The sequence below is a fragment of the Capsicum annuum genome, chromosome 3 (genome assembly GCF_002878395.1).
Source record: "Capsicum annuum cultivar UCD-10X-F1 chromosome 3, UCD10Xv1.1, whole genome shotgun sequence".
Classification (NCBI taxonomy): Eukaryota; Viridiplantae; Streptophyta; class Magnoliopsida; order Solanales; family Solanaceae; genus Capsicum; species Capsicum annuum.
The window spans coordinates 234,700,224-234,722,836 of record NC_061113.1 but is presented as its reverse complement, the minus strand read 5'-3'; the positions used below and the strand labels follow the sequence as shown (position 1 = coordinate 234,722,836).

The 22,613-nt window shown below is 31.3% G+C and overlaps 4 protein-coding genes across 4 annotated transcripts; 3 read left to right on the top strand and 1 right to left on the bottom strand.

Annotated features, from left to right (window-relative positions):
* Positions 1-135: 135 nt before the first annotated feature.
* Positions 136-444, top strand: LOC124896840. Its single transcript, XM_047408687.1, has one exon. The coding sequence runs from the start codon at positions 136-138 to the stop codon at positions 442-444; it is 309 nt and encodes a 102-aa protein (XP_047264643.1).
* Positions 445-4,457: 4,013 nt separating this feature from the next.
* LOC124896839 lies at positions 4,458-6,632 on the bottom strand. The gene is made up of 7 exons (XM_047408686.1): positions 6,450-6,632; positions 5,788-6,240; positions 5,423-5,545; positions 5,245-5,337; positions 5,106-5,156; positions 4,891-5,028; positions 4,458-4,808 (listed from the first exon to the last, which is right to left on the bottom strand). The coding sequence occupies exons 1-7, from the start codon at positions 6,630-6,632 to the stop codon at positions 4,458-4,460; spliced, it is 1,392 nt and encodes a 463-aa protein (XP_047264642.1).
* Positions 6,633-8,993: 2,361 nt separating this feature from the next.
* On the top strand, positions 8,994-14,719 carry LOC107855940. The gene is made up of 3 exons (XM_016700942.2): positions 8,994-9,425; positions 11,632-11,718; positions 14,313-14,719. The coding sequence occupies exons 1-3, from the start codon at positions 9,168-9,170 to the stop codon at positions 14,430-14,432; spliced, it is 465 nt and encodes a 154-aa protein (XP_016556428.2). The 5' UTR covers positions 8,994-9,167; the 3' UTR covers positions 14,433-14,719.
* A 5,064-nt stretch (positions 14,720-19,783) lies between these two features.
* LOC107855935 lies at positions 19,784-20,437 on the top strand. The gene is made up of 3 exons (XM_047408684.1): positions 19,784-19,909; positions 20,042-20,134; positions 20,231-20,437. The coding sequence occupies exons 1-3, from the start codon at positions 19,784-19,786 to the stop codon at positions 20,435-20,437; spliced, it is 426 nt and encodes a 141-aa protein (XP_047264640.1).
* The last annotated feature ends 2,176 nt before the right edge of the window (positions 20,438-22,613 follow it).

The window sequence follows — 22,613 nt, the reverse complement described above, 5'->3', positions numbered from 1 at the left end:
GTAACCCAAGTATTATAAAAGCTCTAGCTAGTGTGTACAATAATGTATCACATTACGCTTGTATGTGGCATCTATGGGGTAATGTGAAAAAAAATTAGAAAGTCACATGATGCATTGTCGAAAATCTTCTATACCATGGCGAAATCATATTCAAAATCTGAATTTCATAATTTAATGGAGAAAGTGGAGGTAGTTAATGTTAGGGTGAAAGATTACTTGGAGTTGGCGGGATACAATAAGTGGGCTAGGTCATATGCAACAGTTCATAGGGGATGGACCTTAACATCAAATATTGCAGAGTCAATTAATATTGCATTGGTATCAGCTAGAGAACTTTCAATATACGATTTTTTAGAGGAAGTTAGATTGATGTTTGGTAGATGGAACTGTGAAAACAGACAGGAGGCATTGTACACACGCACGGATCTTATTGAAAATTTTTAAGCAATTCTCCAACAGAATGAAGCAGAGTATACACGTATGAAGATATCATAAAATAGATATAATCATTTAATATTATATCTTCTTGAATTTTGATATGTTGTATGAAACATATCTTAATATACAAATTATTAAATTCATAACAAATCTATGTGTTGTAATGAAAAAAATATGTATATATTCTTTAGACATATTAATATGCATTTGCTGCTTTGAAAAAAAATACATTTGCTAATCTGTAGCAAATTTTATTGTAAATTTTTTTTCTATAATATTTTTTATGTATTAATATTTTCAGGTTATACCAGCCTCAGAGTACGTCTATACTGTCCACGATAAGGAGAAACATTTTATAGTTTGTCTAAAAGAAAAAAAATGTTCTTGTCATGCATTTCAATTGAATGAGATACCATGAGTGCATGCTTGTGCTGTACTTGATAGCAAGAATCTTGAAAAAGGACCATATTGCTCTAATCTATACAAGCCAAAAATTGTACTGAGAACGTATGATCTTCCTGTATATCCTCTACCACATAAAGATGACTGGGTGATGCCTCAAAAAATTTTAGGCGAAGTAGTTTTGCCACCAAAATACAAACGGCCCCCTGAAAGACCTGTAAAGAAGGAGCACGGTAAATCAGGAAGAGATATATTTGGAAAGAAAAGCAAAAATTATTGTAGTTCATGCGGATAAAAAGGTCACAATAGGCGTTCATGTAGGAAATACAACAAATGATACATTTGATCATGTTTTTAGTGAAAATTCAGTTGCTTTATTTTTTTTTTTATTTTGAATTGTTTCATTTTGAATTTTGAACTTTTTATTGATATTGATAATTTGTTAGTGTTCAGATGTTGAACTTTTAAGAATTTGAACTTATTAATGTGTTATAGTTCAAATATTTAATTTTATATTATATATGTATATATATACATATATTTTTTGCACTTAAAATATGTTTGAATATGGATTAATAGGAGCCAATGTTATTTTGAAAAATAAATATGTTTACATTAGACGTAAATGGAAATACAATCTGAAACGAACATTAGTACTAACCAGAATGTGCATCTTTCAAAAAATACAAATGAAAATCTGAAAAATACATATGTCTGAATGTGTATTAAGTAGAAACGTATATATGGAAAGCAAATAAAAATACATATGTATTATAAATGTTTATGTTCAGTTGAATGGTATATGTATTTTAAATATACATTTGCTCACTCAAATTATAAATTATAAATTTTATGTTATAAAATACATTTGTTAACTGGAATGACATATTTATGAGTAATATGTATTTTAAAAATACATATTTTTACTGTGATGGTGATATATATTTTTAAAATATATATCTTCACTGTAATGGTAATATGTATATTGAAAATACATATCTTCTCTATAATGGTGATATGTTCACTTCATAATTGATTTGGTAACTGAATGTTCATGTAATGTTAAAAGTATAAATGTTAACTGGAATAAACATATGTATGTTAAAAATAAATATGTTTACATTAGACGTAAATGGAAATACAATCTGAAACGAACATTAGTATTAACCATAATGTGTATCTTTCAAAAAATACAAATGAAAATATAAAAAATTCATATGTCTGAATGTGTATTAGGTAGAAACATATATATAAAAATCAAATAAAAATACATATGTATTATAAACGATTATATTCAGTTGAATGGTATATGTATTTTAAATATACATTGGCTCACTGAAATTATAAAATTTATGTTTATAAAATACATTTGTTAACTGGTATGACATTTTTATGAGTAATATGTGTTATAAAAGTACATATCTTTACTGTCATGGTGATATATATTTTTAAAATATATATCTTCACCGTAATGGTAATACATATTTTGCAAATACATATCTTCACTGTATTGGTGATATGTTCACTTCATAATTGATTTGGTAACGGAATATTCATGTAATGTTAAAAGTATAAATGTTAACATGAATAAACATATGTATGTTAAAAATACATATGTTCACTGGAATAAGCATATTTATTATTACAAATATGCACATAGACATATACTAACCGTGAAAAATTGGAAATTAGACCATTAAAAATCAGAAAGTTAACATAACAATAAAGGAACATTAACATGCCATCTTTGACCATTAAAGTAACATATAAATCCCACATAATATATTCAAAAAAAAAATATCCAGCTAATGTTAAATGTTGTAACTTCAACAAAATAAAATACAAATCAAATATTAACCACTTCAGTGCCTTCTGTTAACTCAGTGATCTGAACAGGCCTCATTGGTGCTTCATCATCACTTTGTGCCTTTTCTTTTGCTTTCCTAGTACCATAATCCCACAACAGTGAAGTGTATCTTATGTGAATTAGATCTGGGTCAAAGTCAACAGATGGAACACGTTCATTAAAAGTAAGACACTCGGCATACGTAACCATATATAAACCACAATCCCTGCAAAGACATACATTAATAAGTAAGAAGTTGTTACAACTTTAATGCATATATATATATACAAGTAATATGCATACTAATTACTTACAAGCTGTCACTTGGTTGTTGAGGCAGATTCTCCACAATTGAAACACCAAACAGATTCATCTTATCATTCAATTTGTATCGATGTCAATACCCTTATTTTCGTAGAATTTACATTCAATGAGACATATTGGTATAACCTTAGCTAACTTTCCGATTTTAGTAAGCACTGTCGCATCATGACCAACAGCTGACAAAGAATCATATATATATATGCACCTATGATTGAAAGATATAACTGCAAGAACCCAATGATGTTTTGCCTTTACGTGAACAGGAATGAACATATGATCAACCGTATGCCATGGCACTGTAGCATGCATGCGGAATCCACTTACATACTCATTCAGATGATATTTCTTTCCACCAGCAGTAAGAGTTGCATCATCCAATTTATACACATCAAACACACTTGTAACCATGTTCATGAAATTGCAGTCTACAGTGCTGAACTTATATGAGATATTGGGATCAAACTTGGACTTCTTTCGCAGATAGTACAAGCATACATCAATTTGCTGCATTATAAATAAATTTCATACTTAATATTAAATAAACAAATAAAAAAAAATCAAACCTTACATATGAAAATATCATGTACATATCAGTTAACGTATAACATACTTCATATGTATATACAAATAAACATTTTCAACTATAACAAAATAATCAATTACAATTATTCATAGTTAACACAGAACTAATATTTATTTCAATAGACAAATCAACGGAATAATACATCACTTACCTCATCTGACCACGTCTGACTAGGAGTACCCATAACGTAGAATCAATTCTTGTCTTCAATAGATAAAATTTCAAAGTTGACAACTGATATTTTTGCCTTTTCCTTCAAATAATGTTCTTCTTTGTTGTTTCTGTTTATTTATTATACATATTAGGGTGTAATTTACATAATCTTAATTTACAAAAGTTAGTACTATTAAGTTGTATTATGTATACCTCTTTGAATGATATTTAAGAAGATCCAAAGAAAGCCACGTCATGAACTTGTTGGTGACCTTAGTGTCTTCTATCGCATTAACTGGATAAGATGTGAAGGAATGCTTCTAATCGAATGTTCTCCATTGCTCTTCCGTGCTTACTTTATTATTAAGTTATTCAACTAATTATGTAAATATAATCAATTACATAAGATAATGTAGTATTATAAGTAACAATAAGTATACTGCTGAAACAAGTTAAATCATATGTCTTAAAACTGCAACTGATGTATTTCTAAAATACATATGAACAAATACAGAGTAAGAATATTTAAAATATCCAACTTCAAAATAAAAAAAATAATCTTCAAAATATAACCATATCTCATTAAAAACATTTACGGTTGTTCCAAAAATACAACTGAACAGTAAAAAATAAATTCATACTTCACTATCCATTAGGAAAAAAAATATAAAGTAAGCAAATTTGTTAATTAAAAAAATTATGTTAAGAATACTAACCATCTGCTGAACCAAATTTCATTGTGAATGGTGACTCATTGTATCTAGATGGTCGCCTAATCCTTGAAACATGCATTGGCATTTGTTGTGCTTGATTTGTCGATGGATGTACAATTATACTTCGTTCAAGATTGACATACGCATGAAGACTGGGAAGAAGCTCATCCGAAAGAGTGATCTGAGAGTCAGAAAAATCTTGATCAGCATTGCTTTCATCATTTACTCCCGCGGGAATGTGGACTGCCCTCTTATGTTGCTGAGCTAACTTTGATTTATCCACATCATTAACCTCTGACTCATGTTCCGCTGGTGTATTTACATTCATCTCGATTGCACCTTCTTTATTCTGTATAAATTTTATAAAGATCTAGTAAGATCACATTTTCCAACAAATTAAAAATAGCAATCAATGCACGCATTCTAGATACCTTCAACTCATCTTCAACTTCGACATTGGCTTTTGTTATGGAGTCAAGATCAATGCTTCTAAGGACGTCATCTGAAAATGTGAACTGAGATTCTGATATTTGTGCTTCACCAATTCTTTCGTCAACGGATTTTGTGTTCTACACATATTCATACAAATTAAATAAAATAATATTTGCGAAGAACTAAATAACTAACCTATATGTATTCAGCATACCGGAGCGACACATACATCTTTTGCTTCATGCACATCTATATCAATTTTTTCCTTTCAAAAATGAAACAATAAAAAAATAAAATAAGTATTATTCATCAATATAACTATACCTAACCAAAAAAGGAAAAAAATTCTCTACCAGAACAATGTCATTATCCTCATTATACCCATCAATCTCATTATACACATCATTCATACTGTTGCTTTGATATCCTGCCATCTCTTCGGCAACCTATTTTAATATTATTTTTTATAATGATAAATTAGAATTGTATATGTAAAATGATGTTGAATATAAATGTACGGAATTTACTTACCAATGTGCCTTCAGGATTCTTATTAAACTCATGAACAAACTTTGTAGTCGCTTGATGGGGTGATGTACTCTTAACATTTTCATCCGCTGGAGGCTGATCAGATTCGTTGGCTTTTGCTTGTTTCTTCACGTTTAAAACATGAAAATATAAATAAAAAAAAATAGTGAATAACAACTTAGTTGTAACAAAATACATATTCTGTAAATGTATATATGTTGTACCTTATTTTCATTAATTTCATTCATCATCTGATCAAACCTGGAAGACACTAGGCCACGAACATCATTAAACTCTTAACATACCTGAATTATAAAAAAAATTAAAAATAGAAAAATAAATTAATCAAAAATTTAAACAAAAATTACCTTTTCACAAAACTTATCAGAGACTTTCTTCGAGAAAATATCGTCTTCATCTTCAGAAATGAACAAAGACGGATCAGGTGACTGAACTGGAATAGATTTTTTACTATCAGGTCGGTTTATGTCTTTCCTATTTCCACGTAGCATAATTTTTGTTTGAATTGGCTTGTGAATTGGAATCCTAACAAAAGGCATCTTTGCAGCACGGGGTGGAGGGGTCCATTTTGATGTCTGCTCATCTACACCTTTAGGATGTGGCTTCAATTTTTTCTTTACAGGCGAAGCTGATGAATCGCCATAATATTTTTTCTTTGTGGTAAACTGATCTTGTCTTTGTGGAGGATCCTGAAAATCATCATCCAAATCAATGTTATCTTCATTATGACTAGCAGATTCAGGAACAAGCTTCTTCGGTATATGAAAAGCTGAAATCTCCTTTCTTGTTGGCTCGATATTCTTAAAAACAACCCACAATTTAAATAACATCATGAAAATAATAATTTAGATGTTAAAATTAATTACATTATAAATCAGTTAACCATGATCCAAACCCAATAATGAATATACAGTGACAAATGGTATGTTGTATATGTACATATACCAGATCAGAAAATATATTAACAAAATAATAAACATCACATACAAAAGAAAATCGTAAAACTAACCTTGTCATCTGTATCATCAAACATACTTCCCATAAGAGTTTCATATCTTGGATGAGGAGAATTTGTCTTCCAATTCAAAATACGTGGGATTTGAGAATCCACCTTAGAAGCAACATTACGAGGCACGTTCGAACAATACTCGTACAACCAAATTTGAATGGCCAGTGGCATTCCAAGAAGCATATAGAACTTTCATTTCGGCTTCAATTTTTTATGCAAGCTTCTAGCTAATTTTTCAAATGCAACCGATCCCCACGGATAATCACTGTAGCGATCACTCTCAACCAAATCAAAGTGGAGGCGTGGAATAGCTACGGTATCAACTGACGATAGTAATAATGAGTGAATAAAATACAAATTAGCAAACTTTAACGCATCTTCATCGTTATCATTCCCCCAAATTTTTGTCAGAAACAACCACAAATAAATCTTTTTTTCTGTACAAAACTCTCACCATCAAAATATTGATCAATAATTCTATTGGGCGCTCCTCGTCAAACACAAATTCATCTTTATTTGTAGCACAATTCAAACCAGTCACCGAAGCAAACTCTCTAATAGCGAAATGAAGAATTGTGCCCTTTGCTCGAATGACTATGACACTTGTAGAACTTTTCCTAGTTTCAAGTGAAATAATGCATCTCCCTAACTGGGCCTGAACGACACAATCTTTCTTCTTCATGAAGAAACCAAATATACTTTTACTTCAAAACATCTTGTACTGACTCTTCGTCAACATTGTCTTAATACGGTCTTCAATGTCATTGACCATTTGACATCCTATATGAGGAGCGAATTTGGGCAATACTCGTGCCATGTATATTTGATCACGAATGACCTAAACAACAAAAAAATACATTTATAGGACAAAACAGTCTCTTATATGTATTTAAGAAATACATCTTAAAACTAGTTTATACAAAGTGTCTTATATGTATTTATGAAATACATCTTATACTTATTTTATAAGATGAATAATAACAAATACAACTATGTATGTAAAAAATACATTTCAACAAATAAGAAATACATATCACATTAAAAATCTAATGACTACCAAATACAACTTAACATCGAATAAAAATCTTAAAGGTAACATAAAAACACATATCTAAACTGTATGTATTTTCATAATACATATTAGAATTATATTTCAACAAAACCATTATGTATTTTGTGAATACATGATTTGTACCATTTTAATTAACAAGACAAGACTATAACAACACATTTACACATTATATAACAAATGTATTTTAATAATACATATTAATACAAACATTCTTTTATATGTATTTATGAAATACATCTTATAGTTATTTTATAAGATGAATAATAACAAATACAACTATGTACATAAAAAATACATTTCAACAAACAAAAACTACATATCACATTCAAAATCTAATGACTATCACATACAACTTAATATCGAATAAAATTCTTAGAGGTAAACATATAAACACATATCTAACCTGTATGTATTTTCAGAATACATATTAGAATTATATTTCAACAAACACATATGTATTTTATGAATATATGATTTGTACAAATTTAATTAAAAAGAAAATAATTTAACAACACATATACAAATTATATAACAAATGTATTTTCAGAATACATAGTACACTTTTACAGTTGCTATTTCATAAAATTTTCTCCAAAAATATATATTATACAGAAACCTAATAAATACAAATATCTTACACAAAATTTAGATATGAAATACATATTTAAAATATATTGTATATAGCATATACAATTCATATCAATAACAAGATTTTCGAATAGTACCATATCTCCTCAACTTTCTCTTATTCAAATTCAGAATCTGATGCAACGGGACTTGCAATTTTACTACATTCTCTTGTTTCATCCGACTTTTTCCTTTTCACCGATTTTTGAAATTTTGTGGGAGATGAAGTTTTTGTCAATCCTTTCCTTTTCATTATTTCCACAATTTTTTCGGGATCGTTACGGTACTTAAATCTCAACTTTTCAGTGGTAACACCTTCCTTAGAGAGAACATTAGTAGAATCCAAATTAAAACTTTATCTTGTGTTAAACCAAGATTAAATGATGATACTTCATCGGTAAGTAAATTCTTCGATTGATTTTCTCTAACTGAATAACTTCGACTTGCATGTTGAGCCATTATAAATTTTAACAGAAAAAAAAATTGATCCAAAACATACAATTTTTGCAGACTAATATTGAAAAAAAAGGCGACAATAAACACATTAACAAAAATTAAATGGAAAAAATAACATACATTGACAAAGAAAAATTTACCTTAAAATATGGAGATGATCTTTATCAAGATCTGGGAGAGATATGCGAAAATTAAAAAAAAAAAAGAAATAAAAGTTGGAGGGTTGGTAAAGTAGAATAGAAGTAGGGATATAAAAAATTTGAGTTGATATCACACGCTCCTAAAAAAAATTAATAAAATATTATTATTTTTATTATTAAATGTAATTTTATTAAATTATTGTTATTTCTTGTAATTAAAATCTTAAGTTGCTTGTAATTTTTACATAATTGACGTCTACGGCTACTTCTCTTCCCCATAACGAATTCGAAATTTGAACAACCTCGTACATCTGTCCATCCAAAAACGCTCTCCTTATTCTTCAAAAAAAAAAAAAGCTCTTGTTATTGTTATTCTAGGGTTTGACGATCATATTTTTTTTCCATTAGGGTTTACTGAAAAAAATGGTGAAGAAGCTGGAAAGTTCGGTTTGCGTTACGCCATTGATAGTGGATTTATCTTCTTCACCTTCCTCTGATGAAGGAACTCCATTGAGACCCATTCTCTGTCTCAAAAGTAGAGACCAATTGAAGGAATTTGAAGATAAAGAAGAGTGTTTTATTCTTGATTTTGATCCTTATGACTCTGTTGATATCTCTAAGCTATCTATTTCTAACAATGTTGATGCTTCTGATATCGTTGTTGTTGCTGAAAAAGGACAGGTATTGTTAATCTTTAGTGTTTTTGGCGAAGTGGGGTTGCTTTGTTTTCTTGTTTTTTTCCTTTATTTGGGTTAAATTCTTGTTTTTTGTGTCCCTGTGTAGCTTTAAATTGCTGGAATTGAGCCCCCACACTTTGGGCGGGGTGTGGATAGAGGAAAATTTAGGATTTCTAGAATATGGGTGCAGTCACTTGAGCTGCGGATCTTTTGAAAGTAGCCTCTGCGAGCTAGTAGTAGTAAGGTCTGCATACACTCTACCTTTCCCAGACGTCACGTTGGCTAAAACAAGAAGGAAAAAATGCATTAAGTGGATCAAGATCGAACCAAGTGCACCATTTAGCCTTTTTTGAAGCATGGGTACCAACAGATAATACATACCAATTTTAGAAGATATATACATAAAATACCTAGTTTACTGAGAGACCACGGTTCACGTGTCCCATTTTTTGACCTATAGGTTTGCCCCTTGGGTGTGGAGTGCTAGTTGTATTTTCTTTCTTTTTACCGATTTTGCTTCTCTTTAGCTTTCACTATAAAAATAAAGATGTAAGAGTTATCTTATTGAATTGTCAGAATGTCTATATTAGAAGTTTCCGTATATAAAATGTGGTTTAGTTTCTTAATGATTGGGTTCTTATAACAGATTAACAACAGAGAGAAATATGTGAAATTTCCTAAAAGAAGATCAGATAGAAGCTATCTAAGATCTTCAAAAAGGCACCTTCAGTTACAACATGTCTAGTCGACCAAAGAATATTGTAAACTGATCGTAAGTAGGAGAACTGTAATAATAGTGAATCATTATATTGAACGCCGGAAGCAAGATGTCTAGTTGTAACAGGCAATGCAAAAAAGGCTTTTGGATTTAGTATGTTACCTTGTAGAAAATGGAATCTACTTCTGCCTTTGCAGTGATTGTCGTTTTTCGTTGACTATGAGTCTATTGGCCTTCGGGGCTTGAGCTCAGGAAAAATGTGAGCGTCTACTGGTTTGATTAGTCATATCTCATATGTGCTATGTGGCTGCACTTGCCTTTAATGTGGATTTTATTGTCCGTTAATTCGTTTAGAGATCAAATCATTAATGTACAGATTGCTATGCTAGCAGCCCGGTGCAATTAATAGACAGATTAAGCCTAATATAGTGGAGTAGCTAACGACAAAATGAACTCTTTACCTCGTAAGTATGAGAACTGTAATGATAACGAATTATCATATTGAATGCGGGAAGCAAGATATCTAGTTGTATTAGGCAATGAAAAAAAAGGCTTTTGGATTTAGTATGTTACCTTGTAGAGAATGGAATTCTACTTCTGCCTTTGCAGTGATTATGGTTTGTCGTTGACTATGAGTCTATTGACCTTGGAGGCTTGAGCTCAGGAAAAATGTGAACGTCTACTAGTTTAATTAGTCGTATCTCGTATGTGCTATGTGGCTGCACTTACATTTAATGTTTTTTTATGGTCCGTTAATTCGTTTAGAGATCAAATCATTAATGTACAGATTGCTACGCTAGCAGCCCGGTGCAATTAATATGCACATTATGTCTAATATAATGGAGTAGCTAATGACAAAATGAACACTTTGCCTCTAAATCGAGCACCACACTCCTTTAGCATGAAATGAGGTTGATAATCTTCTGTCAGAGTTGAGGTAAATTAATACAAATGCCAACTTGAACAAATTTATCATTAGTCCAATTTCAATAGTCTGTTCAGCTGAGTTTTTTTCTTGCTCCATGTTAAAAATATACTCACAACCATTGTTTTTTGATCCTGGATGATATTCGTAACTTTTACTTCCCAGAGAACAAACCAAAGGCTGGATTATTACCATTTTTATGCATCCTTATTCTGCTTGTCGTTGCTGAAGAAGGCTAGATATAGTTAATCACTAGTTTTATCCAATAGGGGTTCCATATTTTCCTTTTCTCCAACCATCATCTGGCTACCTTTTTTTATTATGTGCTGTAAAGGTTGAAAAAACAGATCAAACTGTAAGTTCACACTAGTCAGTACAACTTTTTTGAATTTCATTTTCCACAAGAGTCGATATTTCCGATTAAATCTTCTTGTTACTAGATTTTCTATGGTATAAATTATAGGCAAAAATTCTGCCGCTGTTTAATTTTTTAGGCCTTGATTAAACCTGTTATTCTTTATGGGAAATTCTATAACTGAAATGATTATTGATCTTGATGGTGAAAAGGTGGCGTGTCGAGATTTTCCACATCCAAGGCATGCCTGTGCAAAACATCCCTTTGAGAAGACACCACATGAGGTCTACTGTGAAATGGTAATATTTGTTTCATTTTATTAATTATTAATTTTTTATCATTTTATGTCATTAGATTAATCATTTTAGGACTCAACTAGATTGGGATTGACAGATAGTTGTTGTAGTATTAAATTAATCATCTTGTGTGCCTTTGGATTTTGTTGTATTGTTATTTTGATTATTTCATGTAAAGTTTTAAGGTGAAATACCTAGATAGCACATTGAACTTGGCACAATTTGTAAGTTAGATACTTTAACTTAGTTAGTGACCGTATAGACACCTCAACTTGGTAGAAATGTGTCTTTCAAACCCACAGTTCTGTAGAACCTATTGCGTGAAACATACCTTCTGATGGCGCGTGATATGAAAATTGGATAAGGACGTGTTGAAAATAAACGTGTTGTTAGAGGAAAAAATCCAAAACAAAAAATTCCATTCCATTTCAACCCCCAGTTCATTCTCTTTCTTTTCCTAGATAAAGACCAGAAATCTTCCTCTTTTTCTCCATTGTTTTGTTATTGTTTGATTTGAACTGAAATGCAGAAAATGCAAAGAGGAAATCCCTCAAGTCGGAGTTTCTTGCATCAAGATTCCAACTTTATGAATCATCTCTTCTCTACATTTTCTGTAGATGAGATGGGGAAAAGAAATTGAAACAAATGGGTAATGTAGAATATTAAAAGGATATTCTGCAATAAAGCACATCATGCGCGCAACAAAAACTTAGCCACACGCTTCTTCGTCAAAAAAGGAAAAACTTAGCCACACGTGATATGCCAAGTAGGCTTCATGTGTTTATACAACACATTTCTGCCAAGTTGATCTATCAGGTCACTAAGTTAGAAGTATCTAACTTATCAAGAGGCGATCTAGGTATTTAGCCAAGTTTTAACTTATGCATCCACTACTTGTATAATGTTCTGGTTTCAGGTATTTCTGCAGCAGCTTCCGATATGTTGCTTTTTTATCCTTTTACTATTTAAATTGAATTAGATAAGAAATATCTGCAGTCATATAGAACATATAACTGAATAGAGAAAACTGCTTCTTTCTAGTGGTTTAGGTTGTGAGATTAGGGATGCCAGTTGTTTATCTGAAAACGATTTCAGCTGAATATAGTGCTTTTTGTAGACACGTTTGAGGTACTAACTCTGTGTTTTATCTAGCTTTGTAGATTTTTGATTGTAGTAGGCTCAAATCCTACCGAGCGTGAAATGGTTTAATGAACCCTTGTACTTGTATGAGTTTGTATTGTAGACCCTTCTACTTACACCTTTGTCACCGGAACTTTTAAACTCAGTGAATCACAATTTTTTAAATCCCTCTGACCGTTGACTAAGCCTACGTGGCAGCTTAACGGATGAGTTGGAACAAGTTCGTGATTTCACGCGTTTAGGGCGCGTATACAAAATTATTTAAGTTAAAAGTAATATAAATAATAAATAAGTAAATAAAATCTCCATTTTTCTTTGTTCACCACCCACCGTATCCCCCTCCACCTCCATTTTCCTCCATTTTCACCACCAGTCTACTGCCCTCGAGCCTCCATTTTCCCCCATATTCACCACCACCATATCCCTACATCTTCATTTTCCACCACCATCGTATCCCCATCCTAATTTTCTCATTCAATTACCCTAATTAAAAATCTTCTTAAATCAAAAAGGAAACTACAAAATTTACTATTTTTTCAGGTAAATTTTTCAATTTTTTCAGTTCATCCGTGATGAGAAACGGAGGGTGGAGGTCTGTTTAGTTGTATTTACCGAATCTTGAAGCTTTTCTAGTGGTGGGTGAATTGTGGTTGTTGGAGAAAGAGCTCGTCATTAATGGAAGAAAATAGAGTTGTAGGCGTTGTGATTGGTACGGGGTTAAGTTTGATTGACCATTGGTTGAGTTGTAGTTGTTGGAGCTGTTCGTTGCTCCACCAAAATTGGTGTTTCGGTGGATTTTGGTCGGAATTTAGAGAACAAGGAAAAGGTCGATTTGGTTTTGGGTGTTAGGTGGTTTTGATAGTGTTCTGGCGGTGTTCCAGCGATGGTGAGATAAAGAAGAAGAAGAAGGGGGAGATCGAGGTTATCGGAAGAAGAAGGGGGGGGGGGGTTAGTTGATTTTTTTTTTTTTTAACAAAATATGTTAATTTCCCATGTGTCATTGAAAAATGACGTGAAACTCTACGCGTCCTCGTCTGTATCACACTCACATTAATCAGATGAGAAAAGGGTTTAAAATTTTGTGTTATATTGAATTTAAGAGTTTAGTTGGCAAAGGGTTAAATAGAAGGGTCTGGAATACAAACTCATACAAGTATAAGGGTCCAATAGAATTAGAATAAAATAGATTCATTTAGTAACTTTCGCAACAGTCAGAATTCGACGTCCTGTGCCTGTGAATTGCCATGAAAGCTTTCTAGTCTAGGTGAGATGTTAACCTCTGTTCGGTTGATATCTCTCTATTTATATGCAATCCATTGTTAGCTCTATAAATTCAAATCCAAAAATGGCGTAGTTCTGAACCAAAGCTTCAATGAGCGTCTCTACAAACATGAAACACTTTGCTGTATATTTTATTGCTTCAAAGCTTTGTCTTGTGCCTTTGGGTTTTGGTGCAGTGTTATTGCTATGTCTGTGATGTGTCTGCTCCTTGCAAATCCTGGACTGGGGATTCAGCCCATTGCCATGCCATGAATAATGAAGCTTGGAAGACTCTGAGGAATGCCCGGAAAAAGTAACCGTAGAATTAGTATTTTCTGCAATATTACTTCCCCAGACTTTGTAATTCTGGTGTAAAGTGATGGCTCTGCCTTGCCTTGTTGAAAGTGCCGTTAGCTGTAGCACGGCCAAGTACCTTGTTATGATCTGGGATTAAGTTGAATGCGAGGTCTGTATTCGAGTATCCCTCAAAATTAAGCTAGGTCTTTGTAGATATTTTGCTTTAAGGTATGTAAAAATCTTGGATGAACATGTTCCCTTGTGTAACAATGTTGCAGATAAAATCCTCAGATCTTTTGCGAGTGCACTTTTAATTTCCCCTTCTTCTATTTATGCCTTCAAACCATTCTAAAATTTTAAAAATCTCACTTGGTTTTTACAAGAATAAGTTGGAGTAAAACCATAGTCACCTTTTAATAATGTGTTCCAACTCCTACCTTTTATATTAATGCACCCGTAAAGAAACCAGGCCTTGCTACATTTTAGTGATTATATTTTGGTAGCTGTGTGGATGCGTGCGTGCAAACTTCAGCACATATTGGTAGTGTAGTGGTTGTTGAAGTATGGGGATGGAATAGATAAAGTTAGAGAAATTTGATGGGGATGTCAATTATTTTGATACGGAGGGAGTACTCCCTTTATTTCAAAATAAATAAATTGTTGAGCTATTTTTCAATGTTCAAAATAAATGAATTGTTCATTCTTCAAGAGGAGACATGTGGGAAATTTCTTTCAATTTTACCATTTCATTCAAGGAGGTTCTTAAGTACTTCACATTTTTTTTATAGGAGAATAATTTAAGAATAATTAAAAGGATAATAGTGAAAAATAATCTATAATTTATGTCCTAAACGATTTGTTTAAGGGGTGTGTCATACCAATAATTCAATTATTTTGAAATGGAGAGAGCATGAGATAAATGTTTTTCATAGTTACTTTAAATAATTTCGAGTTTAATTAATACCTCTAACCAAACATATGATAAAATAATCGTGCATTTAATTCTGAGATTATTATGCTTATCCCTGGTACCAAACTGATGTCTTACATCTTAACAACCTAGTAATCTACTTTTAGCCTTTGTTTGGATGATGGTTTGTCATGGTTTCATAATGTATGGTGTAGTATGGTATGGTACAATACAATATTTGGATGGTGGTATGGTACTGTATCGGAACATGTAAATTTACTAAAATGCCCCTAATTATTAAAAATTATTAATAAAAGGAAACCTGGTTAGCCAAAGAAAGAATTGAAATTAAAGATCTTCATGTGCAATACAACCCTGATCTACCAAAGAGTTCTAAAAGAACTTGCACCTTTCTTTTACTAGTTATATCATGCGTAGAGACTTTAGACAAAGGAACAAACTGATAATCTAGCTTAACTAATTGTTCTATAACGATATGTATTTGCTTATATTAGTTTACATTGTGATAGCTCTGTCTTGCAATTTACAAGACATAATTGGTTTTTCTGGTAGAATAATCATCAATTTCTTAATCACGATTCACGAACAATCAAAAAAATTCAACTGTGATAGAAATTAACCTTATGGCAATAGTCTACACAATCTTACAAACCTCAACTCTAGTACTATGATTGATTCATAGTGAGGATATATATTGATAACATAAACTAAACGTTCACATCTGTCTAACATTAAGATAGATTTGTGATTCTAGAGCAAAACATTAAACATCCACGACTGGTCAAGAAACAATTAGCCATAAATATTACATTTTACATTGAGAAACCTATTAGCAGTATCTATTATCAAGCTACAAAGAGAAGAGCATACATTTGGCACAAGTGAATTAAATTTCTGAACAATAACCTACAGAACCAAAATAGTCTCTCTTTGAATTGGCTGTCTGCACGCTCTTTTGGTGCTCTAGCTTGGGACAGTCACTGATACGATTACCAAGCCCACCACCTGCATTCATGATTGCCTCGATGTAGTTAAGGCTGTATTCAGATACCTGAAGGTATTAATAAGATAATCTTATTGTTGCAACTAAAGTTGCTTGTTTCTATTGAACTAGCGTAGAAGAAGAAGACGGAAGAACATAGAAGAGAAGAGAGATTGTGAGCAGAAAAGCGTGAAAATAAATATATAATAGGATTAAAAGTAATATAGGGTGGTAAAAGGAAAAGAAGAAGAATGAAAAATCTAACCTTTTATCTTGTTTGTTTCAAGTATATAGATTCTATTTGTTCGAAAATCAAATTAATCGAATTTCAAAAACAAAAAATAAATCTTTGGTGTTATGGTAGTGTCAGCACGGATTCAATATATGAAAGTCCAATTAATATTTGTAAAAATAACATAAATCCCAATCTTATTAAAATTATTTACACTCTCTTCCGCTTCCTTAATTACTTTACTCTCTCTCCCGATTCATATACATAACAAGACCGACATATACATAACAAGGCCGATTCATATACATAACAAAGTCGATTCATATATATAACATGACCGACATATACATAGAAAGCTATGTATATGTATTGTAGAGAACAATGAGATTTTTATAATATGTTTAGAGAGATGGGATTTTTTGTAATAAGTGAAACTTAAATCCACTAGCTAAAGAAAGTAATTACACAAAATCCCCTCTTGTTTTCTCTCTTCCGAATTTTGGCAAATATACTCATACATTCGGCCAAGTATTATACATTGGTCGAATGTATGATTTAACAGCTAATCCTAAATTTAAGGTAATTAAAATCAGTAATTATTTTACAGTTCCTTAATTAACGTCAATAATTATCTAACATTAACTCGTTTATGGAAAAACTAGTAATTGATATTTGAATTTCAAAAAAATTCTGAAAAGTCATTTTTTTTTCTTTTGTAATCTTGGATTCAAGATCTGGAAAGCAAAAAAGCAATATTGCTGCGATAAATTTCTTCTAAAATTTCTGCAAAAAAGCAATAAATTTCTTCTACATACGTTCTTCAATACTTCTAAAATCAATATGAATATCCCCATATTGTTGCGACATTCTGAAATTTTGGAGTCAGAAATTAGTTATAAGTCATACAAAAGTTACGCAATAATTGTTTCAGAAAGTATTACTTTCTTGAAATTGATTTCTACGATCTTCATGGAGTTGCAAATAGACGAAGTACGTAAAAAAATTGAAGTTAACTATGTGGTTGAAGAAAACTCTTCTCCAATTGTCATAAGAAACGACACTGGAGTGAGGGTTTATGTTGAGTTGAATAAATAATTTTCTGGATTGGTTAATTTTTTCGCTTTGTATTTCAACTTTCGACAAATCTAATAGTGAAATAGAGTTTGATAAAGAAACAAGTGTTTAATGTGTATCGAGGATAGTGAATATGATTCGGTTGCGTTAACAGTTGTTGAAACGGATAATCAGTATGCTCTATATGTTCCTGAAATTGAAGTGAAAAACTTCATTACTGATTGCAAGAACACTGAAATAATGGTGAATCAGATTTACAAGGATAAGAAAACTCTTGTTTCAGTAATGACAAGACATGCAATAGCTAATGGCTTCAACACCAAAGTGAAATGATCCGACAAAAAAAGATATGATATAAAAGTGTCAATTATATTTGTTGATCTTATAATATATGGAAATCTTTTTTTTAAGAAGTGTATGTTGTGTAGTTGGGTGATCTGTTGCTGTTGATTGTTAAATTACAAATGTATAATGTGTTATTATACATATTTGGTAATGTATAATTAAATCGTGACAGTCAAACAAATGTATGATAATATTGTTTAAGACATTCTGAAGTTGCTTGTGTTTTATGAATGGTTTTTTAAGTTAAAATACAAATGTATAATATTTGATTATACATTCAGAGATATGTATAATATAACTGGGGCAGTTCCAACATTTCCATTTTTTTCTTACTATTTTCAATTGTAATAGTTTTGTTTTATACATCGACTAAGTTTTTATATATTGATGCAGCTATGTAATGATAATATGGTTTAAGACATTCTAAAATTGCTTGTGTTTTATGAATGGTTTTGTATGTTAAAATACGAATGTATAATATTTGATTATACATTCAGAGATATGTATAATATCTCTGGAGCAGTTTCAGTATTTTCATTTTTTTCTTACTATTTTCAATTGTAATAGTTTTGTTTTATACATTGACTAAGTTTTTATATATTGATGCAGCTATTTAATGATAAATATGGTTTAAGACATTCTGAAATTGCTTGTGTTTTATGAATGATTTTTTAAGTTAAAATACGAATGTATAATATTTGATTATACATTCAGAGATATGCATAATATAACTGGGGCAGTTCCAGTATTTCCTTTTTTGTCTTTCTATTTTCAATTGTAATAGTTTTGTTTAATACATTGACTAAGTTTTTATATTTTGATGCAGCTATGTACTGATTTGTCATAATAAAGATTGCAAGTGGGTCTTAAAGACGTCTTGTATGAATGAATCAGAATTGTTTGTGATTAAAATATTTATTTCGGAGCATACTTGCAGTCTTAGCGATCGAATGTTGAATAATGTGGTTGCGATAACTAATTTTGTGAGTGAATTTACAGCTCCAAAATTAATCAATCACAAAAGAATACACACCCTCGCATACATTATTGAAGAGATGAAGGTTGTTTACGGAGTTGATATTAACTACATGAAAGTCAGGCGCGCAAAAGAGAAGGCGATTGCGATACTTAGAGGTGGACCAGCAGGTGGATATAGAAAAATGCCCCGTTATATCTATATGTTGAACCAAGTGTATCTGCAATTGCACATTTGGATGCATAAGACAGTAGATAACGAGTTTAAATACTTGTTTATTGCATTACATCCCATGATAAGAGGTTTTGAATTTTGTCGACCTGTTGTAGTTGTTGACGGAGCTCATTTAAGCAGTCCATATGAAGAAACATTTGTATCGGCAAGCACATTAGATGATGCAGGTACTGTGTGTTCATGTTTTATTATACTTTTTTATTGTTCTGTTATTTACTATGTATTATATGAGCTTATACATTGCTGTTTTATGTATAATAATTCATAAAGCTGCTAAAATTAGCATCTTTATAGTTGACATTTTTTTAATTATTTTTCTTGTTTTTTTTATATTTAGGTTGTATTCTGTCATTAGCTTACGGTGTTGTTGATTTAGAGAATAACAATACGTGGATTTGATTTTTTCAACAGTTTAGAGAGGTATTTAGTGAACGAGACAACATGTGTGTTGTATCAGACAGAAATGAAAGTATCATAAAAGGTGTAAGCATTGTTTATTCTAATGTCCTTCATCTAGCTTGTATTTGGCATTTATGAAAAAACGTTTGCACCCATTTTAGAAAAAGGAAAGATAGACTTAGTGACCTATATTATTCCATGGCTAAAGCTTATAAAAAAGAAGATTTTGAATATATTATGTCAAAGGTTGCTAAGGTTGATCAAAGAGTTAAGGAATATTTGGAGGAAGCTGGGTATGAAAAATGGGCTCGATGTCACTTGCCTGTAAATAGAGGTAGAATGATGACCTCAAATATAGCAGAATGTATTAACGGTTGTTTGGTTAAGTCTAGCAAACTTCCTATTTTAGGTTTCCTTGAAGAAGTTAGAATTTTATTTGCTGCCTGAAATTGTAAGAACAACGAAATTGCATCTTACACCAATACAACTCTTGGAAGAAGATTTGAAGAAATACTGACTCTTAATGGGGTTAAAGCTTTGCGGATGACGGTATGTATTAAAATAATTATGTAACAGAAACTTTATTTTACATTGATTATATATTCTTATTTTATCATCTGTTATAAATATGTATTTTGGTAACAGGTTAAGCCAGTAGGTAGTTATCTTTATTGTGTATATAATTCGGGATGGAGGTACATTATCGATATTGAGCGTGACACGTGCAATTGTGGTCGGTATCAAATTGATGAAATACCTTGTCCACATGAAACTGCCGTATTAAAAAGTAAAAATGTGGATGTAAAGGATCATGGTCGTCATTGCTCTGAATTGTACAGCCACACACCATAGTCAAGACATATGAACTTCCGATAGTTCCAATGCTAGACAAAAGGACTGGAATGTTTCAGGTTTTGTTGATGATGAAGAAGTTTTGCCGTCCAAATATAGAAGACCGCTTGGTAGGCCAAAAAAAGAAAGACACTTGAAATCAAGTGAATCACTGTCTTAAAGTTCGAACCGATGCGGTAAATGCTGACGAGCCGGTCACAACCGTAGCAATTGCGGTCTCTTTCTAAAGGAATCACGATAAAGATAATATATTTTTCTACATGCTGATGCTTTGAATGATTTTAGTTGTATAAACGTTTTTATTAGATCTTGTTGGAATGTTGGAACAACTAATATTAAGCTGTTTAGTTGCTATTTGGTTTTCACTTCTTCAATGAAGGTTTAATATTATAAGAACAATTTGAAGCATTTTTCATATATGATATTTCATAACCATATTAATTATAGTTACAACTGATTGGTATATTTAGTATGTAACTTGAGAACTATTACATTAATCAAATGTTGAAATATAAGTTGTATCAACTGTTATACATTAATAGTTAATGTGTAAGAAATGTATGATGTAGAGTTATACTTTGTTTCAGTGTATTATGTTAGACAGAAAAAATATCATTTTACTGACTTTTTTTTTTTTTTAAAAAAACATCAGATGAAATATGTTAATCATGTTTTATGTGTATGATTACACATATATGTTTTTGTAAAATATATGTTGTTCAGTTACGAATGTATAATATTAGATTATACATTTGTATCATTGTATGAAATAGTATCATACTTTATAAAAGTGAATGTTGTGAACTATGTTCGTAATTTTTTTCACGAAAAAATGTATAACAACATGTATTATGTTATGTATTACATATATTTAAACGTTTAGATATTAGTTCAATGTATTTTTAACTTATAAGAAAATGTACGTTACAGTAAAAATATAATGTGTTCAAATAAAATATCAGTATAATTTTATATTTATTTATACACGTTTAAAAATAAAATAAAAGGCAAACTCAATATCTACTAAGAATTAGTTTGTAAGATTACAGTAGTGTGTTAGTAACTGTAAATCATTTGTTTCAAAAATAAGAAAACATCCATAAAATGTGCATTAACATCTACAAAGTAATCTTGGAATTGTTTAACATCAACCACAAAATTAAGAATTAGTTCTTTCAATGCCGACTATTATAAAACATTGCTACTCTAAAGTAACAATTGCACTTGCATCAATTTCTTCGATAACACATTTCCTTGGCCGAGGTGGATCGCCATTATCACTCGTGTACCCTTCATTTGCCTTTTTGTAACGCCCCCAAAATGGGTCCCGGAGCGTCACACAGTGCGTGAGGCTACGAGTAGCCCCAAGCTAACCCTTTGAGCCATTTTCATTCAGTTCAACACAAATCAAAGGGGTTTCCATAAATAACCCTTAAATATCAACAGAGTAATCATCATCCAAGAATAAAAGAATTTCAAAAAGATAACAAAATACGACTTATTATTCAACTCCCAACATCTATACTAATCTGACAAGCCTCTAAGAAAATTAATAAAACTAGCGAGCCATTGAGACATGCCCCAACTAACTCATACTCAGTTATCAAATGTAAACAATTTTGTGAAACCAACATCAGACATCACGTCCTCGGAACATGAGGACTCACCACAACAGAGGATGTAGAACAGCGTGCCCGAAGAATCACTGTCGAACCTGGAACCGAGCACCTGAACCTACATTCCGAGAAAATGCATCCCACATCCGAAGATGTGGGTCAGTACCATGGAAAGGAACCGAGTATATGGGGGTGTATGCAGTTGTATAAACATCATCGTCATAAATATTTATAAGAAATATGCAGGATGTATGAAAGACTCATATAGCCCGAAGAAAATCATCATAATCATGAGAGGATGAAATAAGTACAATAACACATGTGAGTCATCATATAATTTGTCAATCACTTTCAGTTCATCAAGAATATCAATTCTCATAATGTAAGTATCATTTAAATCTTTTGAAAGAATAACTTTCACAATTTCACTTTCAAATCACTTCACCATTCACCATAGACACAAGGAAACACACACACACTGGGATATCCTATAATCGACATAAACCATGTGAGCTACATGGAGTCCAACGTACAACCCACGTTAGGGAGAGCCGTCCTAT

What these genes read in the sequence shown, in the direction of transcription:
- LOC107855935 (XM_047408684.1), top strand. Translation starts at nt 19,784, where the DNA reads ATGGCTAAAGCTTATAAAAAAGAAGATTTTGAATATATTATGTCAAAG. An exon ending in GGGCTCGATGTCACTTGCCT is followed by an intron (nt 19,910 to 20,041) that starts GTAAATAGAGGT and finishes TGAAATTGTAAG; the next exon opens with AACAACGAAATTGCATCTTA. An exon ending in TTAAAGCTTTGCGGATGACG is followed by an intron (nt 20,135 to 20,230) that starts GTATGTATTAAA and finishes TTTTGGTAACAG; the next exon opens with GTTAAGCCAGTAGGTAGTTA.
- LOC124896840 (XM_047408687.1), top strand. Translation starts at nt 136, where the DNA reads ATGGCGAAATCATATTCAAAATCTGAATTTCATAATTTAATGGAGAAA.
- LOC107855940 (XM_016700942.2), top strand. Translation starts at nt 9,168, where the DNA reads ATGGTGAAGAAGCTGGAAAGTTCGGTTTGCGTTACGCCATTGATAGTG. An exon ending in TTGTTGCTGAAAAAGGACAG is followed by an intron (nt 9,426 to 11,631) that starts GTATTGTTAATC and finishes GATGGTGAAAAG; the next exon opens with GTGGCGTGTCGAGATTTTCC. An exon ending in ATGAGGTCTACTGTGAAATG is followed by an intron (nt 11,719 to 14,312) that starts GTAATATTTGTT and finishes GTTTTGGTGCAG; the next exon opens with TGTTATTGCTATGTCTGTGA.
- LOC124896839 (XM_047408686.1), bottom strand. Translation starts at nt 6,632, where the DNA reads ATGCTTCTTGGAATGCCACTGGCCATTCAAATTTGGTTGTACGAGTAT. An exon ending in AGAATCCTGAAGGCACATTG is followed by an intron (nt 5,338 to 5,422) that starts GTAAGTAAATTC and finishes ATATTAAAATAG; the next exon opens with GTTGCCGAAGAGATGGCAGG. An exon ending in AAGATGTATGTGTCGCTCCG is followed by an intron (nt 5,029 to 5,105) that starts GTATGCTGAATA and finishes GAATATGTGTAG; the next exon opens with AACACAAAATCCGTTGACGA.